Source organism: Coccinella septempunctata, chromosome 8 (assembly GCF_907165205.1).
Source record: "Coccinella septempunctata chromosome 8, icCocSept1.1, whole genome shotgun sequence".
Classification (NCBI taxonomy): domain Eukaryota; kingdom Metazoa; phylum Arthropoda; class Insecta; order Coleoptera; family Coccinellidae; genus Coccinella; species Coccinella septempunctata.
Genome location: NC_058196.1, coordinates 17,169,994 through 17,193,243, shown reverse-complemented (window position 1 = coordinate 17,193,243; position 23,250 = coordinate 17,169,994). Strand labels below are relative to the sequence as shown.

At 37.4% G+C, this 23,250-nt stretch overlaps 3 protein-coding genes across 5 annotated transcripts; 1 reads left to right on the top strand and 2 right to left on the bottom strand.

The window, feature by feature from the left end:
• Positions 1-20: 20 nt before the first annotated feature.
• LOC123318760 (replication factor C subunit 5) lies at positions 21-2,060 on the bottom strand. The gene is made up of 9 exons (XM_044905491.1): positions 1,962-2,060; positions 1,738-1,833; positions 1,617-1,681; positions 1,434-1,561; positions 1,197-1,359; positions 979-1,138; positions 715-926; positions 279-356; positions 21-218 (listed from the first exon to the last, which is right to left on the bottom strand). The coding sequence occupies exons 2-9, from the start codon at positions 1,770-1,772 to the stop codon at positions 67-69; spliced, it is 993 nt and encodes a 330-aa protein (XP_044761426.1). The 5' UTR covers positions 1,773-1,833; positions 1,962-2,060; the 3' UTR covers positions 21-66.
• Positions 2,061-2,462: 402 nt separating this feature from the next.
• Positions 2,463-8,546, top strand: LOC123318828 (striatin-interacting protein 1 homolog). The gene is made up of 3 exons (XM_044905576.1): positions 2,463-3,726; positions 3,788-4,042; positions 7,117-8,546. Exons 1-3 carry the CDS (start codon positions 2,748-2,750, stop codon positions 8,292-8,294), a joined length of 2,412 nt encoding a protein of 803 aa, XP_044761511.1. The 5' UTR covers positions 2,463-2,747; the 3' UTR covers positions 8,295-8,546.
• A 4,221-nt stretch (positions 8,547-12,767) lies between these two features.
• On the bottom strand, positions 12,768-21,420 carry LOC123318557 (suppressor of fused homolog). 3 transcript variants are annotated; one of them, XM_044905225.1, is made up of 6 exons: positions 21,402-21,420; positions 20,999-21,329; positions 20,617-20,709; positions 20,158-20,565; positions 15,640-16,074; positions 12,768-13,487 (listed from the first exon to the last, which is right to left on the bottom strand). In XM_044905225.1, the coding sequence occupies exons 2-6, from the start codon at positions 21,154-21,156 to the stop codon at positions 13,208-13,210; spliced, it is 1,374 nt and encodes a 457-aa protein (XP_044761160.1). In that variant the 5' UTR covers positions 21,157-21,329; positions 21,402-21,420; the 3' UTR covers positions 12,768-13,207. The 3 variants fall into 3 exon arrangements, with proteins under 3 accessions (XP_044761160.1, XP_044761161.1, XP_044761159.1); XM_044905226.1 differs by lacking the exon at positions 21,402-21,420 and having other exon boundaries at positions 20,999-21,190; positions 21,254-21,392; XM_044905224.1 differs by lacking the exon at positions 21,402-21,420 and having other exon boundaries at positions 20,999-21,395.
• Between the last annotated feature and the right edge of the window lie 1,830 nt (positions 21,421-23,250).

Here is a 23,250-nt window from a genome sequence, read left to right as displayed (position 1 = left end):
ATGGTTAAAAAAAGGGAATATAACAAAAATAAGAATTTATTCTTAATACATATCAGATTTAATTAATCAAGATTCTGCTGGACTCAGTGCCCTGACAGCTTGAAATGCCGATATCAGAGCTGTGAGTTGTATATTTTCATTTGTGCCACTTGCTAATCTATGTTCAATTTCCGCCATTTTCTTAATTAACGGGATCATAACATCAAATGGAAATTCAACTGAAAATTAGAATACGATTATTTATTATCCACTGTAAAGTAAGTAGTGCGTATACTCACTTCTATGAACATATTTGTGGACTTCTGTGAGAATATCTTGAAGAGCCAAACCCTTTAAAATTTTCAATTCATTAATTTCTGCCATACTTTGAGGAAAATTCAGAGCATCACCTTGGCAAAAAATTAGTATAAGTAATAAGTATACCTAAATGATAATCTTAGTGCCCATTGAACAAGAAAAACAAAAAAAGCCCTTGACATATAAAGAAAAGAATAATTTTTTTGTCTGCCTTTGTCAGAGCTATCATCCTATTCCTATGTAAACACTGAACCTGTGAAACTAAACATTTTACATATGATACTAGGAATATATCTAGAAGATGAACCCAAGGTTTCAGAAAAGCTTGGAAAATGAAGAAGAGAATAATTATTTTTGGAATAATACTAACTTATGTAGTTGAACTTAATCCCAACCACCTTTTCACACAAAGGATACTTTTATAACAATCTTTTAGTGGCTCATTTAGAAGCCATTTAACCATATTTTCAATGTCCCTTTTTAACGGGTGACCCACACAAGAATAAACATTATCTTCTGTAACATCATTATAGGCCAACCATGTACTTTGTAGAACATTCAAAACTTTTCTCATATCTCCATTAGCCAACTGGAGTAGTGCCTTTTTACCATCTTCTGTGATTTTAACACTGAAAATAGTAGTTCCAAAGTTAAAATTCCTTCAGAAGAATTCCCACTCACTTTTCTTGATCCACAACAAAATTCAAACGTGGCAATATTTGTTCAGGAGAAAGAGGCCCGAAGCGGAATCTAGTACATCTAGACTGTAGTGCAGGAATAATTTTACTGAGATAATTACAAATTATACAAAATCTTATATTTTCAGTATACTTTTCTATAACTGAAATAATAAAAAATGAATTAATAACGTGGAACAATTTGATGATTTTAGTTCTTACTTCTTCTCAAGGCATTTTGGGCATCAATGGTCATAGCATCAGCTTCATCGAGAATTATTAACTTGAACCCAGATTTAAAAATTGTTCTGGTACTTGCAAATGTTAATATTTGGCCACGTACAATACCAATACCTCTATCATCTGAAGCATTTAACTCCAGTACCTAAGAAATTTCATCCAATATCAGAATCGATAATACTAACTAATACTCAACAAATTGTTTTGATGAACAATTACCATTGATGGAAATTGCGCTGGACTATACAATTGTTTTGCGCAAGCAAGTATAGTGCTTGTTTTTCCTGTACCAGGTGGGCCATAAAAAAGTAAATGGGGAACTTGATTTTCTCTTATAAATTTGCCAACTAAAATTACAAAATTAAAAAATATTTTGCAATAAAATCTTAATATAATTTTAACCTGTATTTATAATATCCTCATGTGAGACCAAATCATCGAGTGTGCTGGGCCTATATTTTTCCACCCTAAAAGAAGGAAAACAATTTAAATCTGAATTATTTCATACATTTAAAAGCATTACCAGGGCAGGTTAACTCTGACATCTGATTTAGTCATATTTCGAAAATGCTCTTTGAAAATTTGAAGTTTGTTTGTATTAAAACTTTTAAACTAGATTAACGTCCAGTTTCATAATCAAATTAAACGTCACTTTAAGCTTAAAACTTCCTTTACTGTCATTTTTAGTAGGGTTAAAGGAAGCTTTAAAATTAAAGGGACTTTAGGTTTGATTATGAAACCGGCCGTTAGAGTGGTTGTTCCAATTAAATTATATTCTTATATATCTATATCTCATTTCAACCGGAAAAAAAGTTTTAATGGATATCCCGCCAACTTTGAAATTAACAGAGACTCCTTTCTCTATGGAAATTAATGTTCTATGCAAAGATTATAGAGTTCTCTATAATCTTTGGTTCTATGGTTTGTATCCACCATAGATCTCATACATAGGTTGCGTTCACAAACTTACTCTGAGAGTAGAGTATGAGCCAGAGACAACTGTCTCTGGTATGAGCAGAGAGTTTGTCTCTGTCGGAGCTGTACCGGTGCATGAACAGAGATATAGAATATCTCTGTGCAGAAGTACCAAAAAGCATTGAACTAAAGAAAGTTTTAGTTCAATGCCAAAAAGAAAGTGCCAGAGACAGAGACTTTCTCTATGGACATTGAACTCTTCCCATAGAGTTCAATGTCTATGGAAAGCGCCTTATTAGTTTATCTGTGGTTTTGACTTTTGAGGTTGGTTTCTTCGTATGTCAACAAAAAATGTTTCCTGTGTATTTCTGGGATGTCATATATAGAAAGACCTAATAACAATAATTAGATTATACGTCTATGCATATACATCGTTTTTGTTGTGATTAACTGATTACAGCCTTCTGCCTGAGTCAAGAAAAATTGGAAATAGCATTTAATTTCACAATGAGGATAACATTTTTAGGGCATTAATACATAAAGCAGAACACTAACCATTTTATGCAACTGTTCTTGGTGATACATTCAATTACCACATATAAATAATTATTATTCATAATGGTGATAAATCAAGAAGCCTTTGGGGGTGGCTGTAGTAGCAGTGGAAATGAATCTTCCGATATTATCTTCAACTATGATGACACAGATTCCCATGCGAATGAAATTGCAGAGTTATACAGCTACACAGAACAACCTGAATTGACTCTCAATGTACGAGCATTTGAGGAACAGATGGAAACATACCACTTACCTCCAAGTTGGCAAAGATTATCTAGTGCTGATCAAGAATCCATAGTTATGAAACTACTAAATCAACTGGAGATATGTAACAAGTCCCTTAGAATGAGAGCTGCAAGGTGTGTTTTATATTTGGCACAAGGTTGTTGGGCCGAGATGCAGTCAGACACAGAACAGTTAGAATGGACTAAGAAAAATGTTATGTTACTTTGTAAACTTGGAGCTTTTTCAGCTTTCACAGACCTCTTAAATTTGGAAATAGAAAACAGTAGTGCTTCTCATGTTGCAATGAGGAAAGTGGCAGTTTCTCTGGCTGATTCTCAAGACTTGAGAGTAATATTATCTGTTCTTTACACTATAGTAGAAGTTGTTAGAAATGAAAACAACTCTGAATCTACAGAGTACAAGGAAATAATAGAATCATTCATAAATGATATCATTTATCCGGATAATGAGGAAATTATGATTGTGAAGTTGTTAGGAATGATTACTAAATTCTGTAGTGGTACAGCCCCTCATTTTCCAATGAAGAAAGTTTTGCTGCTTTTGTGGAAATTGATATTGATAACATTGGGAGGCATGAAGACTCTCAAAGAGATGAAAGTAGAGAAGAGGAAAAAGGCTGGATTACCAGTTTACAACGAAGATGCATTTGAGGTTCTGAAAAATATGAGGCCTTCTTCTCCACCAGCTAGTGCTTCGGATCTCCTGGAAGCTCAAAACCAAAAGAGAAACACAAGACCTTTTAGAAGACAAATTCTGATGAAACAGAGTAGTTTAGATGACCAGGATACCATGGGTAAGATAATTCATGATCATCAGTCTTGATTCACTATTATTGTACTGTCTAACTTTTTTAGGTATGGAGTTAGATTCATCGATGGGAGGAGAAAATAATGATGATATGAATGATTTATCAGAGTTCTATGATCGAAGGGTTTCTGAGAATAATGAAAATAACCAGATGTATAACGCAGATTTTCAAAATAAGCCACCTACTCCACCACCAAATATGTCAGATACTTTAGTTGTGCCAAGGGGATTACCTTGGAAGCCAAAAATTCGACAGAAGGAAATTGATGCATTTCTAGATGTTTCTCGATTGAAGTTTGTTGGTGCGTATTCCATACTATATCGTAATATCCCATTTTACATTGAATAGCTCTATACATTTTTCAGTGTTGTTCAAAGTTTTGCTGAGGTGTTATGAGTATCTCTATTTGTGGTATATTCATAGATATTTTTTTTTCTGCTGACATCTGGAATGCGGAACAGGTCCTAGGATCTGTTGCCATTTCTTAATTCCTGCTTTATTATTTTTAGATTGTAAAAGTTTGAATTGCTCTCTTTCATCCTCTGGGTTCATTTCAAATAAAAATTGTTTGGTATCAAGGGGTACAGAAGATTAACATATCTTTTTTAATCTTGACCTTGAGTTCATTTTTAAATGGAAATATATGTTTTTTAGTACAGATTCTTATTAAAGTTTTTTATATTCCGCCAGAAATTCTTTTTTCGCGAATTTCAGAAGTTTTTCGTTGTTTTCGATCTTGAGTCATTAAAATGGCCATAACTCCCTCAATTTGCAGATTGAATAGAAATTTAAAACACTGCTGGAAAGAGCATTGAATGTTCTTCCAGGTCGACGCCCAAAATAATTGGGTAGGTACTCATATATATATATATATATATATATATATATATATATAGAGTCTTGGTATTTATTGGGAAAGCGACTCTACTTACATAACCGACAAATATTTCCCTCTATATCTATATATATATATATATATATATATATATATATATATATATATATATATATATATATATATATATATATATATATATATATATATATATATATATATATATATATATATATATATATATATTCGGGTTAGAACGCCCTACGACGTTGTCCGATACCCATTTGCCAGTGCCTTCTATCGTTGCAGGCTTCATCATCCAGTCCCCTCTCACTCATTGATTTTCTCACTCCCTCAATCCATGTTTTCTTCGGTCTTCCTCTCTTTCTATGTTCCGGCGGAATCCATCTCATCACTTTCTTTGGTAATCTATGCTCTGCCATCCTTTGGACATGTCCGTACCACACTAGCTGCTTCCGCTCTATCAATTCTGTGACCGTTTCCTTTACTCCCATATTCTCCTTTATTATCTCATTGGGTATCCTCTCCCGTCTTGATGTTCTTGATGCCCGTCTTATTGCGTCCATTTCTGTAGCCTCTATTCTTCTCCTCATCTGCTCTTTCATCCGCCAAGTTTCCGATCCGTATACCAGAGTACTCTTAATCAGGGTATCATATACACTGCGCAAAAAAATTAATGCACATTCTGAAAATCTCAATTTTAATGAAAGTTAACTCTACATTGACTTTATAACTTATTTTTTATGTTCTCTCGGAAAGGTTTTGAATGAAACAAGACACATTAAATGGAAAATTGCGTTAATTACAGCTCGGCAACGACGGTTCATACTCAAAATGAGTGATCTTAAAATGTTCTGATCTAATCCTTCCCAGATTTCTCCGAGTTGGATTCCTAAGTCATTAACAGTAGCTGGATGATTTTCTGAACTTCTCAGCCTTCTATTGAGGTTGTCCCAAACCTGCTCAATCGTATTGAGATCTGGACATCTGGATTTCTTGCTGGCCATTCCATTCGAGAGACTTCAACCTGTTCAAGGTGCACCTGAACGATGCTCGCACGATGGGGTCTGGCATTATCGTCCATAAAAATGAAATTTTCACCAATGTATGGGTCAAATGGCACTACATGCTCTTCAAGAATGTTCCTTATATTATCAGCATTCATAGCTCCATTATCAACGACCACAAGGTCTGTGCGAGCAGTCAAAGATATTCCACCCCATACCATAATCGATCCTTCCCCGAAACCAGTAGTATTCAGGAAATTGCACTGAGCATATCTTTCATGTGGACGTCTGTATACAAGGGAACGTCGATCACAATGGCAGAGGCAGAATCTAGAGTCATCTGTGAAGAGAACTCTTTCCCAATCGGCCTCTTCCCAATGGATATGCTCTCTCGCAAAATCCAAACGCGCCCTTCGATTGGCTGGGGTAAGAGCTGGGCCTCTTGCCGCGACACGAGGCCTTAAATCATATTCTCTGAGGCGATTTCTTATTGTCTGAGTGCTAATTTTCACTTCATGAGTTTGATCAAGCTGAATTTGAAGGAGGCGAGCGGTTGCAAACCGTTGTCTCAACGAAGAAACTCTCAAGTAACGTTCTTGAATGGCAGTTGTTACCCGTAGTCTACCCTGTCCTGGTCTTCGGACATTCATACCTGTCTCCCTGAAGCAACATTCTGGACATACTTGTATGGGAAACATACGCAAAACTACCGCTTGGGCACATTCCTCTTGGGTCAAATTGCGTGTTTTGCGTTGCATAGCGATCGAGTGTAGAAAATCAAACGAAAGAAAAACTATTGATCACTAGAATTGATCGAGAACAACTGATTTTAGAATGGAGCCAATACATTCAAAATCCGATAATATCATCTTTTTTTATTCCCGCTGGGAAAAAACATCTGTATTGAAGAAAACCGTTGAAAGTGGATAACATATGCATGCATAATTCTGATGAAAATACTTATCATTGAGAACACCTTCAGTTGTAGAATAAATTTGAGATTTCCATAATATGCGTTAATTTTTTTGCGCAGTGTATATATCAATTCACCCTTAATTTGCGTCGCTTGAGTTTTTGAAACTTTGGATCATAGAGAAGTTTTTCCAGAGGAGAATGCATGAGGTTATCTGGGGAAATGGCTATCCTGCCTGTTGAAGGCTGACGACGTTCTGTGTTTTCATCTATTCTCCTCTTTGGAGTCGATTTGTGAATATGAGCACACAATTATTTTGGGTAGTGTACGAAGTATCTGAAAGAAAGTAAAATTCAATGCTCTTCCTAGCGGTGTTTTAAATTCCTTTTTTCTACAATTTTTTTTTTCATTTGATATATAGAAGCTCATATTGAAGTTTTTGAATTAACTTAATAAGAGAAAAGAAAAGTAGGGATGTTTTCACATTCTTATTAAATCATTTTCATATTGCTTTCAGGTACGTTTTTGATATATTTTTATAAGTGTTGAGCTTGCTGCATATATCCTGTAATTTAAAGAAGCTTTCTGTTTATTTTTAGGTTACAGCCTTCAGGGCGATTCGACAACACTGGCCGGTCTACCACTGCCCATTCATGAAGGAGTAAAAATTCTGAAGGAGCACGTTTACACCTCTCTTTCCGAACTGCAGATTCAAAAAGAGGAAGAAATCGCGAGAAATCCGTTTTCGACCACGGAAGGTGACATTGAGATGACTAGGACAGAGATACTCTACCGGGCCATGTTCCCCAACCTACCCCAATACATGATCGCGCTGCTGAAGATCCTCCTAGCCGCTGCGCCAACCTCGAAGGCCAAGACGGACTCTATTAACATCATGGCCGACATCCTACCTGAAGAGATGCCGATGACGGTCCTTCAGTCGATGAAACTGGGTATTGATGTCAATAGACATAAGGAGATAATAGTAAAAGCAGTGTCCGCGATCTTGTTGCTCCTGTTAAAACACTTGAAACTTAATCACGTCTACCAGTTTGAGTTCATGTCTCAGCATTTGGTTTTTGCAAATTGCATCCCTCTAGTCTTGAAATTTTTCAACCAGAACATCATGGCCTACGTCGGCGCTAAAAACATCATCCCCATACTCGACTTCCCCTCTTGCGTGATCGGAGATCAACCGGAATTGACAGTGGAAACTCTGGAGATAGGAGATTCTTCCCCATATTCTTGGAGGAACATCTTTTCCTGCATAAACCTGCTGAGGATACTGAACAAGCTGACAAAATGGAAACATTCCAGGATAATGATGTTGGTGGTGTTTAAATCGGCGCCCATTTTGAAACGTACACTGAAGGTGCGTCACGCAATGACTCAACTGTACGTTTTGAAGTTACTCAAGATGCAGACGAAATATTTGGGCAGGCAATGGCGAAAATCGAACATGAAAACGATAAGTGCGATATACCAGAAAGTGAGACACAGATTGAACGACGATTGGGCCTTCGGAAACGATTTGGACGCGCGTCCGTGGGACTTCCAGGCTGAGGAGTGCGCTCTAAGAGGATCCGTGGACAGATTCAACAACAGGAGATATACCAATGTCTGCGACGCGGAATACGAACCGGTGGATAACTGCCTGAGTAGCGTTCTCGGGGTACCTTACGATCTTTCGGAAAGTTTCACTTCCAATTATGAATTGTGGTTGGAGCAGGAGGTCTTTTCCAACTCTGTCAATTGGGACAAGCTGCTGGAAAACTGAAATGTGTATATATCTTCTTTTACTTTCGATTTGTTTTTATTTATCGTTGGCAAGCTTACACATCACTCTTTTCAAAATTCTGTTTCCAAGATGTTTTATACCGTAATTTGATATTTTTTATTAGTGAGGCAATTCTTCTTTCTTCTATCGCGTCGATAATATTTAAGACATAAAAATATCGCAATATCATTTGGATTGAATAGAATTGAAACAATGTATAGTGCTATTAAACTCAATATTTATTATTTCTAAGTTTGTGTTCTTTGCTTTGATAGAACCTTGTTTTCTTCAAGTTTCTTAAGGGTTGGGTATGGGTAAGCGGGCGTGGAAGATACAATTACAAAAAGGTTTTAAAATTGCACTCTCAGGGATTCCAATTGGCCTCCGATCGCTGTATGTACAAAAAGAGGGATGATCTATTTTTGCTGAGCTTCCTTAAACAATGATACAATTCGATCCTAGTTGAAACATTCTTTTTTTTGGTAATCTCGTCCGTCTTTTCCTATAAAATCTTCATAAGGATTTTCAAAGGTCGAAAAAGATGAGCATAAATACGAAAAAAAGACTATGCTAAGGAAAACTATCTCACATTGATTAATTCCACATAATTCTATGCCCATAATTTGATCCTTGAAATTATATCTGAAACATCAAGTGAGTTTTGTCTGGATCCCGTTAGAACTAAATGCGCATAATGATGTGCCTCTTCTCAGCGTTAAAATTCACGACTCATGCGTACATCGCCAACGGGAGCTGGATCTAGGCCTACACTGTTGTGAAGGATAGGCATTATCGTCAATTAAAGTTGAATTTTAAGCAATAGCTGCGGCAAACGGAACGATAATCGGTTAAATTATCATATCGTGATATCTTTAGCTGGCCATGGTTTCGGTCTCCGAGACCGAAACTATGGTCAGCATCTGCTTTTCTTCGATGGGGCGTACTCCATTTGGGGCTGCGACGATAGTAAATTGGCTAGTTCAATTCAGAATGAGACCGAAGCCATGGTCAGCATCTGCTTTTCTTCGATGGGGCGTACTCCATTTTGGGCCTTGACGATGGCAAATTGGCTATTTCAATTGAGATCGTAACACTTGTTGATATTCATATCGGCGGGTGGTATGCATCTGAATTTATTCTTATTATTGTATTCACTGCCTTCCGGCGTGATCATTCTATTAATAATACTAATGTTTTGAATATCTTCGAACACTTACATTCATTCATTGCTGTATCCCATTACCGGGAATAAATCTACAAAAAGATATAAAAAATGAACAGACTTCTAATTTTTAAGGGCTTATTGCGACTGTGTGCCCCCCTATGACTGAAGAGACCCAACTGTGACCTACAGATCTTTCCACACTCCAGGCATGGATAGTCACCAAGCAGATCTGGCCGCCGCTGTATCCTTCTCGAGTCTCCATTAGAACTGTGCACCAAAGATCTCCACTGTGACCTGTCTAACGCTAGTTGTTCCCAGTTATGATTGGCATTAACTGATTTTGGGTATTCATGTAAAGTATCCTTAAACTGGCATCCTGGTTTCCGGGCTCCCTCTGTCAATTCGCCATACAGAGCTATTTTGGGGAGTCTTTTGTCTTGCATCCTCAGAATGTGGCCGCTCCATCTGAGTCGGGCCCTCGTTACTTGAGCCTCAATTGTACAACTCGCGCGTTGCAAGACTTCTGCATTCGAAACTTTGTGGAACCATCTGTCTTAGATGACCTTGTTGCGTTTGTTCAAGCTGTTTAATATGTCGCCTGTAGGGCGTCCAGCTTTCGCTTCCGTAAAGTAGCGTTGGGAGGACCACTGTTTTGTAAACAGCTGTCTTGGTCTTCAGATTGAGGTCGTGAATTTTAAACACTCTGTCCTTTAGCTTCCAGAATGCCCGTGTTGCCGAATTGATACGGTTGTGTTTTTCCGTGTCTAGGTTAGCCCTAGTATTCATGAAGCTTCCCAAGTATTTGAACTGCTCGACCTGAGTTTAATTCTCCAGGCTGATATGTTTTTGAAGGCTTTCTGGCGGACTTACCAGGATTTTGGTTTTGTCGATGTTGAGTATAAGGCCTAGAGCTTCGTATATATGTTTATAGGTGTCCAGCATTATCTGTAGATCCTCTGGGCTGCTAGCCATAAGTGCGAAGTCGTCTGCATATTGAAGTTCCGTGATAAACTTTGAACGTGTTTTTGCTCTGAGGCGCTTCAGGTTGAATAGGCCTCCATCAAATCTGAATCTAATTCCAACACCTCTTACAGACATACTCATGTCAGCAATTATCGAGACAGCTATAGCTAAAATATTGAACAGTAAAGGCGCTAACACGCAGCCTTGTTTTATTCTAGAGTTGGTTAACAAATGGTTGGTTGTAGAGCCATTAGTATTCTAGCGGTGTTGTTGGTATGAAGGCTTTTACACACTCTAAGAATTTTTCGGGTACTCCAAGGCGTCCCATGGTTTTCCATAGCGCTCTTCGATTCTCCGAGTCGAAGGCCTTACTTAAATCGATGTAGGCTGTATAGATCCTTGATTGTTGTTCACGGGCCTTCTCTTGCAGCTGTCGCAGTGTGAAAATTAGGTCCACCGATTTAGATTGGGTCGAAAGCCGCACTGGGACTCAGGTAAAAGCTTTTCTAAGAGTGGAATCAGACGATTAGCCATAATCTTCGAGAGAATTTTACCGCCCACACTGAGCAACGATATACCCCTGTAATTGTTGCAATTTGACGTATCGCCTTTGTTCTTATAGAGGTTGATAACTAAAGCGAAGTCTTGTGGCACATCTCCTTGTTCCCAGATCTAGCGAAATAGCATTAGGAAACTATTGACAATGTCTTCATCCAGGGCTTTGAATACCTCCGCTGGAACGCCGTCCAGGTGCAGACCTGGTGACTGCTTATTTTTCATATCTTTTATCGCACTTATTATTTCCGACATTGAGATTTCGTCATTCAAGACCTGGGAGTAATGCTCCTTCCATCTTTCGAGAATTTTTCTATCATCAGTTATGGTAGCTCCATGAGCATCTCTTATAGGAAAGTTAGCTTATCTGCTTGGACCATAATCAGTTCCAAATAGCTTCGAAAAAACGCCTGTACTCAAGGTTATCGGCGTAAGCTTGAATTTTCCTTGATTTTCCTTATTTCTTGACGGACCTCGCTCCGCTCTGGGTTCAGTGACCAACACCTCTTTGAGATCACATAGTCGAAAGTATGCCAATGCCCTGAGAGCGGGTGGAGCCAGGTCCCCCTTGAATTGGGTCTCGTAATGAAATAGGTGTTCGTTATACTCAGATTTTGTTCTGCACAAAGTGCCAGCAGACGTTCTCCGTTCGAATTGATGGTGTCTGTGCCGTGTTTCCCTATTATTCCTGGCCACAGGTCTGAGTCTTGACATCTACCCACTCTGACGTTGAAGTCTCCAAGGAGGATTATTCGTCTCCGTTTTGGAATTTTACCTAATGTAGCAACGAGTGTTTCGTAGAAAGTGTCCTTCAAGTTGTCAGAGGAGTTCAAAGTGGGTGCGTATACTGCAATGATGTTCACGAAAGTGTTATTTGCTGTAGGAAAGCGTAGGGTAATTATATGTTCTGAGATGCTAACTGGATTTTCGGTTAGTTTGGCGGCCAGGTCGTTTCTAATGGCAAAGCCTACGCCATGTTGTTGGATTTCGCCTTCCGGCAAACCCTTCCAGAAAAAAGTATATGCTTGTTCTACCAAGCTACCTTCGCATGTCTCGCTTAGGGCAACTATTGCAATGCAGTTGCAGTTCCTTATCGATTAGGGCTGTTCGCCTCTATGGTCGATCGGCCTTAGGGTTGTCTAGCAAGGTTCTGACGTTTCATGCTGCAAAAGCTATGCGCTTTTCATTGGTGGTTGTACGATGCTTCACTCGCTCAGGCACACTCCCCCGGAGATCCGAATGGGAGGGTATTTCACCTCCGGATACAAATTTTATTCCGTTCGACTGATCCATCTTTTTGTAGGAGTTGAATGTGTTTAAAAGCTGCACTGGTAACGCTGTCAGTGCAACTTTGGTCCCGGTTTCAACTAGATTATCTTGTGGCACAGGTATCCTGAGTTATACCGCTCATGGGGACTATAATTCATCTGATAGAAGACCTCAATAACTAAGCGTTTTCTTCCTATGTTCTACCGCCGCTATTCTTTGGAGCTGACCTCTGTTATGCGAAGGATGGTGAAACGTGTCAGAAGAACATGCCGAATAGCGAATCTCACCAATTTAGAGTCCAGATTCGAACCACTAGAAAGGTCCGATATGACCCTACTTATAAACCCGCAGCAACTGGACATTGAAAGTCTCTACCAAGATATTTCATACTGCTTAGAACTGCAGACATTTGAGTGTCGAATCGATAGGCTTTCTCTCTCTTTATTTCACTAATCCACGGTAATCCCAATATTTAGGTATAACCAGTGTGGATCTTATTAGTAATCAACATTAAAAAAAACTGAAGATATAAATACAATATATTTTGCAGAATAATCATTTTGATACAAATGTTCTGAACTAGAAACATCGATAAAAGGAATAAATGTCATATATAAAATAAATTACAAACTCTTCAATAAATAGTTAGAAATAATTGGGATTGAGATATGATAAAATTCACGTTTTAATTTACAGAAGGCACTTTCTGGACGGCAGAATGTCAATTCTTTATTAATTCACAGTACACCAATATGCTCACGTACTAGTTTTGTTAAATGTCTTCATTGCATTTAATCTGTTGTCGTGGGCAATTTTCGAGTGGATTGAACAGATATATTGCTAAGTATCTCAGAAATCAGCCAAGCAACGAATACTATTCCGATTTTTTAAAATTGAATATGATGAGAATCAATAATCATGGTTAATTAATATTCTCATATCTGGTTGGAATTCCTTGGTTCTATAGTTTATCTGGTACAATTGTTATGGATAATTTGTGTTCATGCCACGTGAAAGTGTGAGGTAAAATCACTGATTCTGGATTGGAGAGAATTTGGAATTTTTCCCTCATATCCTGAGCCAGATCGTCTGGTATTAAAACTTGAAGCCAGTACCCCTGAGCAACATAAGGATGCTCATTATCTACAAGTGTGCCGGTCACTGAAGAAGTCACCAAGGTTATTGCAGTCTCTCCAAGAACAGATTTAAAGGTGAAATGTCTTCCATGTTTCACTCTCCCCCTAGAAGAAAACATTCCAATTTGATTTCATAATTATTATCAACTTACAAATGAATCGAAATAATCCTTAGTATAGGAGCATTTTGCTAAGATATGTACATGGTTACTAGATATGGGCACGTGACGTGAGTGATATTTAATCAAAGGAGTCAAGCGATAATCACGAGATTTTGTTTGTTTCAGAGTATCAATAAATATTGCAAATTTTAAATATGTAGTTTGAAATCTATAAAGCAGCAGAATTCGAAGCAAAGAATCAGGTGAAAAAATATTTTTTCCAGAATGTTGGATTGCCATATTTCCCTACATATGTCAGTTGTTTTTCAGGATAAATTTTACCAGAAATAGTAGATTTGTGTCTTGTGGCTAGCATGCTCCACTTTTAAGATTGTACTTAAACAAAATTCACTGATATATTGCTTTTCCTCTTAGCATGCGGATAAAATTTATACAGTTTCAGGATTTTTATTGAGATCTGTTCAATATGTTCTTTCGATTTAATCATTTTCTTCAAACTACAGAATATAGTACGTATCTGAATATAATTGATGAATTGACCTATAGTCTCAACACTTACAACAGCGCTACCATCGCAGATTATAGAGTCTGGGATGAGAAAACGAACCATAATTATGATGTTGATCGGGTAGAATCGTTAGAAGTGTCCCATGCACGCAGCTTACCATGTTGGGTCACGAGGGAGCCACCCGTGATGTCCGAGATCATTAATCGCTCAATTAATATTTTTAATTTTTAATTACTTTTAAGGCGATGTCGTAAGTGTATTGATGATGGTGGCAAGCAATTTGAACATTTATTATAAGGTTTATTATCAAATAAATAAATAAATACCATTTTTCAATTAATTTAAGAACAAAAACCCATTTTTGTCACATAGTTGATTACTACCAACAAGAGCAATTAAGAAATTTCATTATTGTTTTAAATAATATGGATCTTTTTGCGTCTAGTTTTCTTGAAGTATTATACCATTTTAGAATCTTGGTTAGTTGTGTAGATTTTTAAAAAAGCTTGCAGCCGTAGTGTCCATATTTTTTTTCAGAATACAATGAGGGAAAGTGGGCTGAAAGTAAAAATCTTTCTTTATTTTTTGTGTAAAAACTATAAGACCCGTTTGCACCAAACGCACTTAGTGTTAAGTGTCCCTTAAAATAAACCTATAATTTAAATTACGTTGCACCAACTGTTAAGTGACATTCAAATGGACAAAGCTAGCCTTAAATTTAAGCTAGCCTTAAATTTAGGCGTTCCTGTTATAACCACTTAGGTATATAAGGGTGGGATTCTAACCCAAAATAATTTGTTGAACTCATTATCTGGCTGCAGAACTACTGTGGTTTCTCTAATAACGTCAAGTACCTTTTATTAGACAATCCAATTCATTATCAATAATAATAATATTAGTTAAGTGTCCCTTAAAATAAACCCATAACTTAAATTACGTTGCACCAACTGTTGAGTGACATTCAAATGGATAAAGCTAGCCTTAAATTTAAGCTAGCCTTAAATTTAAGTGTTCCTGTAATAACCACTTAGGTATTTAAGGGTGGGATTCTAACCTAAAATAATTTGTTGAACTCATTATCTGGCTGCAGAACTACTGTGGTTTCTCTAATAACGTCAAGTACCTTTTATTTGACAATCCATTTCATTATCAATAATAATATTAGTTTAATGACCTTCAAATGGATATATTTTTGATAATTGGTTGAGGTCAGGGATGAAGGAAATCAATTAGATGAAAATTCTGCCGACGTTTCGATTATATTTAAATCATCTTCGGGCCTATCATCGGTTGACTCCTAATGTCTACTCAGAAAACACGTAAAATGGTGTCATTATAAGGTACAGGTACGGACGTAACATGAAGGACCGAGACATGAGGGGAACTGGCAGCAGAATTTTCATCTAATTGATTTCCTTCATCCCTGACCTCAACCAATTATCAATAATAATGCTAATTCAGCAACAAAAAGTTGTCTTATCCGGACAATTTTACATCACTAAATCAGTTCAGAATAATAATCCGGTAGTGAAAGCCTATAACAATGCATTAACTACTTGGACACGAACTCACAACGAGCTATTTTACCTATTATGTCTTAACTATGTGATGACAAAATAGCTGTTACCTTATGGCCAATGGAAGTAAGCTCCCAGCCTCCAAGTTGAAAACAAGGAGGACCCCTTCCAACCTCTTCAGATGTCCGAGTTCTGTGGTTTCAGGCAAACTGGCATTGCTGTAATGCAGGTCTTCTAACCTAAAAGTGTTACCGCAAATCGACGGGTCTTGATGCCTGAAAGATGCGGGAGATTTTGGGTAATCGGAGTTTCTTCGGAAATCCTGGTCCCTGGAAACCATATTGTTCTCTATCAGTTCGTTTCTTGATTTTCTGCCGGTCGTCGACCAGTCCAATTGCTCAACCCACGAACATCTGGCGCTAACACCGCTCAGATTCGATCCTTCCAACTCCACGCCTCTCTCTACGACGTCGTGTGCATTCACGTTCAATTCGAAAATGCTCTCTCCCCTTCTCATGTCTGTGATGTGCCAAATTCCACCAGTGCTGAAATTGAAAAGGATAGTATTCAATCGATTGAATCGTTTTCGCATTGAAATTCGTTGGGGAACGATCATACTCAAAATGATGGATTTGGTCATACTAGAGATGTGGCAAAAATGAAGGAGGTAATAATTCATTATCCAAAAACATCAATACTTCGCGAGGAAACATAGGGCCAAATATGAATCCAATCTGAGTCATGGAAAGTCAAAAAGTGGAACTTTTCTTACGTTCATACATAATTCTATGCGAACGAAAGTATGTCAAGGCTAATAGCGTTTTCTATTGGTAAAACTAGTTCTGCACTGAGTGCACTCGAATATTATTTCCGTGCCGTCAAGAAGCTCATCTAGTGCAGCTCCAACAGAACATAAGAAACCGAAATTTGAACGGGTCGATCATAGATAGAAAAGAAATCTATGTCATTTTGCCTTGTTTGTTTTGGGCCAGTTTGCCCTTTTTGAAATAAAAAATGGAAAATGTTTTAGTACTCAATTTCAGATTCAATAAAGAAATAATTTCTATAAATAAAGCAGTTGAAAAAGATTATCCTGATCATGTTTTCAAATCATGTAACTAGTAAGTGCGCGACTTCAGATTAATTTCATTTTTGCAATTCATTTATTTTTGAACGGATAATTAAAATACAAAAATAATCTATTTGTTACTCAGCATCAGTCCTCTTGTGAACAATAATTTTTCTATTTTCGGAGTGTCCTTCTGTTTAGATAAAACAGCTGAATATTCGAGCTCATCTTCACTGTGAAGATAACAAATTCATAACAGCAAAAATATCTTCACTGTTCATAACGTCAAAAGTTGCAAAACAGTACTAAACAATATCCTGAAAATATTTTTCAAATTTTCAACATAATATGAATTTTAAAATTTTACCATTAATTGTGTCAGTGTTCTCTGGTTTTGAATCTAACCGAATTGCACCAAGGCTGTGGTCCGTATATACACTTTGGTTTCTTCATCTGGTTAGTAAGTGGGCGGTCCGTATATGTCGAATTCCTGACAATTCGGTTCAATATCTGTCACCAGAGTAACCGCTCTGGTAACTTTCGGTTACCAAACGTAGAGAAAGGTTGTCTCTGTTACCAAATGTGTAAATACGGACCATAGCCCAACACTGGCACGAGCTCTCAGACCTCGTGTCGAAAAATGCGCACTGAGTGCATATAGTGCGGAACCAGTTTTCCAAAAGAACATGACTTTTTGCACTCCGAACGCCAATAGAACATAAAAACTGCACCAGTGCAGCACTAGTTTTACCAATAGAAAACGCTATTAAATGTCTAAAACACTGATGTGTGCACTTGTCACTTTTTGCAAGCATCAACATTTCAGAAAATCGGGGATATGGGATTAGTTTCGTGGCGGCGCCACCATGTCATTTGCTTAGTTCTATCCTTGTTCTACCAAAGGAAGTCCAATGATACTCTCTCGTTTTATTTTGTTTTGCGTTGATATAGAATATCGATCAACGAATTCAAAATATGAACTGGTCCATTTTGTCAGCTGTTTAAGGAAAATTTGTCATTTACAGTTTAATTTTCGTTGTAAAAACAAATCATTCAATATTTCAACACTATCGAATAAGGGTTCAAAGGAGTAAATGATATCATGGTATTTGGAGGGCTGCAGTAAAGAAACGGTTTAATATTTTTCGATTCTGTTTCCATATTTGTGTTAGGTATAAAAAAAGTACAATCAGGAAACATTTCAACAATTTCGGGTGAAATTTGTTTTCGCTGTAGAAATGTAAAAAAAGGTGTGTTCGATTTATGAAAAAATTTTTTCACAGAAATTGTTCGAAAATTGTGTCCATTCAGAAAATAAAATTCAATTGGGCAACCAAAAAAAATCATGTACATCGAGGGTTTTCCGCCATTTTGAAAAGTACCGTTACTTAGAGGTTCATACATAACTGACCACGCTTATGCGTCGAAAACGGGTTATTTCATAAGGCAAAAGTGATTCTCCTGATTTCATTTACCCAACAGTTTATTTACACCCTGTACATTGCATACAATCCAGCTTGTATTTACTGTCCTATATCCCACAACATATTTATACATATCTCATTTATTATTACTATTTTTTCAGCTAAAGACACACTAAAGAATAGAATTATGTATCATGAAAAATAAACTGCTCCACATGAGTTAGGGATATTGACTTAAATTGCAAAAAACTATAGTTAAAATAAGATTTTTGTGATGAAAATTCATATTAATATGATTTCAAGTTGCAAATTAATTTTAGCCTGTAGGCCTGCAGCGTATACAGGGTGGTTAAGAAAAATCGAGTAAAATAACGAAATTTTATTCCCAGAGAATTCAAGCATTTTAAGACTATCAATACAATGTATGGCCTCCACGGGCATCAATAACAGCTTGACATCTTCTTTGTATACTACACAGAAGGTTGTTGAACATTTGAGGAATTTGGTTCCATAAACGGGGCAGAAGCTCTCTCAGATCATTTAAGAATTCTGGGGTAGGTTGATGATTATCCAATCTTCATTGGAGCATATCCCATGCATGTTCTATGCAATTCAAATCTGGTGAGTACGGAGGTATTGGTAAATGTTGAATACCAAGCTCCTCGAGCGCATTCTCAACTATGGCTGCACGGTGCGGTCTAGCGTTATCGTACAAAAATTGAAAAGTTTCACCAATAGCAGCGTGAAAATTTGGCACAACATTGTCAATGACATGCTCCCTATAGTGTAAGGCGGTCATATTCCCAGGACAAATGTGTAGATCTGTGCGCCCGTTGAAACATATCCCGGCCCATACCATAACACGACCCCCTCGGAATGGATGGACTTCTTGGACATAGCGACGATTACGGGGTATGCGTGGGATTGTCCATACCCTTATTCTTCGAAAATCTGAAAATCGTCGATATCTGGATTCATCAGTGAAAAGGACACTACACCGTTCCAATTGATATGTTGCCTTGTCCATTCCAGTCTTTGACGCTTATAGTCACGTGTTAATGAAACTCCCCTTAATGGACGTCTAGAACCTAGATTCACCTCTCTCAAACGCCGTCTGATGGTTTCGATTTAAACTTGGACCCCATCTGCATTTTGAAGAGTATTCCGTAGCACTCTACACATAGATGTAGGGTTTCTTCTCGCCGAAACGATGATGAAACGATCCTGAGCAGGTGTTGTTTTTCGTCGCCCACCAAGCCTTGGTCTTTCCAACACGGAACCTGTCTCCCTGAACCTATTCCAAAGTCGAGATATCACAGTTTGGCTGACTTGGAGCCTTTCCGCTACAACAACCTGAGTTAGGCCACCCTGTAGCATTCCAATAGCCCTATTAGCCTCAGCGTTTGCTAATTTACGTCTTGGCATTTTCAGAAAACTCGTTTCAAATGGAAGCCATTGATAAACTGACTTCATTTCAAAATAAGAACATTCATGAAGCATATGCAAAGAACAAAACTTCAGAAAAAAGGCGACCAGATTGACGAAATGTCCCATACTGATTTTTATTGGATCCATTCAAGTTGTTATTGAGTTTTAAATGATTTTACAGCGATTTTCTGGAAGATTACATTCTTTTAAAAACAATTGAATACGATATCCCTAACTCTTGTGGAGCAGTTTATATATCGACGACTTATTATCTCAATTTTGGGACAGTCTTACATTTTTGTCTAAAAAAAATAACTCTCACCACCATGCTGTTTTTTTCTGTATAATAAATATATTTTGGAGTACTATTCTCAAAAAAAATGGATTCAGAAAAAAATATCATCTTTTATTATATAAAAAAAATAAAAGTTAGACTGAGAATACTTGAATCCATTGCTTATCAAAATTTTAGCCTGCTCGATTCAAACGACCATCAGCTGAATCTTAGTTTTTAATTTGGATCTAAAGAATTTGAAACATTGAAAAAAAATTGGGGACCAAGAAGCGACAGGCAAGTTTATTACCTCATGTTAGAGCTTTTCTTATATTTTTTGCCTCAAATGTCCAATTTCAGACAGGGGTCATAATTTTTGGTTCATTATCTCCAAAAATAACGTAAGAGATGTAATATTATTGAAAATACTCACGATGGGTGCTGCTTCAACATTTCCAGAACGCCCATGCCGTTCCACTGCTGCGCCGCTTTCAATTCTTCCGGGCATACTCCTACGATCTGGATGAAATCCACAGATCCAAAAGGTGTCCTGGTGGAATTCAGCTGTGGGTCCGGAGTCATCAACATATGCTGAATTCTCGACTCGCTGTTGTCGAGGGCGCAGTGCCAGGAAACATGATCGCCCGCGCACAGTGTGTTACCCGATTGGAATACGTACTTGGCCAGAGATTGCATCAATGTGGCGGGCCATGTTGGAGGTGCAGTTTCCTCTGGCTCTCTCTTCAGCCTGAAGGTCAGCTCGAAGCCAAAGCCTGATATTCCATCAGGAGTGGAAACGTCGTGAACCCTGGCGTCCCCATGTAAATCTGACAAACCAAAACTGATATCACGTTAAGTTGCCTGCGGATCATTGATAGAATGTGAATCTTACCTTATATAGTGCCAGTGGGGGGGAATGTTTTCTTCAGGTTTACCGGGATTTGCGTACATCGAGATGTAATCCAAAGGATCTGGACCACCAAGCCTAAAAAGTTATTTTCAACTTAATGAACTGAAAAGTTCCCGGAGAAGTGTTCTGAAATAATATCTAAATATATTGGCAGGACTGCTTGTTGTGAAATTTGATTTGTTGGATTTGTCTATGTTTACAGCCCACTTATTATAAAATAAGATGAGACAGCTAAAAAGTTATTACTTCGCAATTACTTTTGTGAAGTCATATTTTCATTCCCAGATGCAAAGCATTATCAACGAATATGATTTTAGAATACTTTTCGAAAACCTTAGACTCAAATAATTCTCATGAAACTTACCAATATTTCAATAAAGCAGTCACTTGTAAAGGATTCACTTGATCAGGATATATCTTCCTACACAAGGAATATAAAGATTCCAAACCTGCTGGGGTTGGTGGCAGTATATTCATAGGGGGTGGCGGTGGACCATGTAATAGCACGGGATTTTCTTCCATTTTTCTCAGAGAATTATGGAAATAGTTCAAGTTTCTGAAATTCAGTATGTAAAACTTTTGTTCTAATACCAGAACTTTTGCTTCCAATACTCCATACGTCGGACTTTTAACATTAGGGGAGATGGTTCATAACTCACACTTCCTGACTTCCCCTATTCAAGTTCGGAATATTGCTTAAAAAAATAGGAAGTGATTTATTTTCGGAAGTTATTTTGGTCCCAATTAATCTTGATACAAAAACAAACCAATTTTATGATCCTCTTCTTCTTGCTCTATGTTTCATTTCTTACCTTTACCTTTCTTCTGTATATTAGTGTTCTGTGTATATTAGTGGTTCTATGGGCCTGTTCCGATATTGCTGTTAGTACTGGCATAAAGTAAGTCGGTGTGTTCTGTGAGTACTGGCCCGCAATCGAATAACAATAGAACTCGAACGACTGGGCCAATAGGCATCGTTTCTGAAATACTGACAGTACTATTCAGGAATATCGGAACAGACGGTATATCTCTGGCACCAGAGATATCTCTGTTCTGTGCCTTTCTTACCGGAATTCACAGTATAAAATTTGTGCCGAATTCGTTTAATTCTTGATGATGGTTTTTGAAATAAGAGTACGTAGTATGGTGGTGAAGAATTGATACAATAAATAACGAATTTATTTCAAGTATGATAGCCGAAGATGCTAACCACAGAACACTAATATAAGATGCTAACCTAACCTAACCTAACACTGGCGATAAGAGCTGTATTCGGGTTCGGCTTTCGGACGTTCCGAGAATGGTTCTAGAACTGCGCAGAGGATTTAATACTAGGGCGCAACAGTTTTGCGCAGTCCTAGGGCCTGTTCCGATATTGCTGGTTTTACTGGCCAGCAATCGAATAACAATAGAATTCGAACGACTGGGCTAATAGGCATCGTCTCTGAAATACTGACAGTACTGTTCAGGAATATCGGAACAGACGGCTAGAACAATTCTCGGACTGTCAGAAAGCCGAACCCGAATACAGCCAAGGTTCACACACAGAGATATAGACCATATTAGTGAGGTTAGAATCACTCAATTGGCGGGAGATCCATATTCAAATTTTTTTGCATAGGAATCGACTTTAAGATGGAATATCGCTGGCTAGAAGTAAATGTTAATATAAAGACATGCAAAATTGGGTGCCGCAATTATTAGAGGTTGTTTCCAAGTACATTTTACATCACAAAATACTTTTATATGTCCTAAAATCAAAATTGAACACATTATTATACGGAATATATCCGTATGTCGCAGATCATTTCTGCTATACGTCAATCGTGAACCGTAACAAAGAAAATGACATGCTACGCTTGCGCGTTAGAATGATGTCAGCTTCAGAGGTTAGAAACGAAATGAAGCTACGACAAACTTCCATGGATCTTGCCGACCAATTTTATATTGATCCATTATTAAAAAAATATACCATTTTATTACGAAATTTTGGTTTCAACTTGTTAAGAAAGGATCATAGAACACATTCCAACAGAAATAAATCTTAAGAAATTCACTAAAATATCCAAAAACAGGCGAGAAGTACGCGACATTTTTAGTCCCATAAGAAATGCATAGGGAATTCAGGGACCAGATCCACGGATGGATCGCGATTCAAATTTCCCGCCTAACCTCACTAATATGGTCTATAGAAGGGGGGAGATTGAGCTTCAAGCTGCGCGAACTGGCTAAAATTGAAGGCCGCCATTTGTCAGGAAATATATACAGCACCGCCTAAAAGTGATAGCATGTGGCAAGAGTTATATACAGGGGGACGTAAAATTCAGAATTTGAATGTTATGATTTCGTTGATAACAGTACTTGAAATTATGTGATTTCGGTCAATTCGTTTCTTATTTATTCAGTACAATACAAAATGAATACCAAAAATGTCAACGAAGGAAAAAATTTTTTGTTTTATGTATTCTGGTGAATATAATGAGATGTCCAAATATTGAACATATCATCTAAACCAATGAATCCTTTTGAATTATATTCAAGCGTTTGTAACCAACGATGAATTTTAATTTAATTGTCTTTTCTAAATAGGTAACGTTTTCAAAATAAAATCCATGA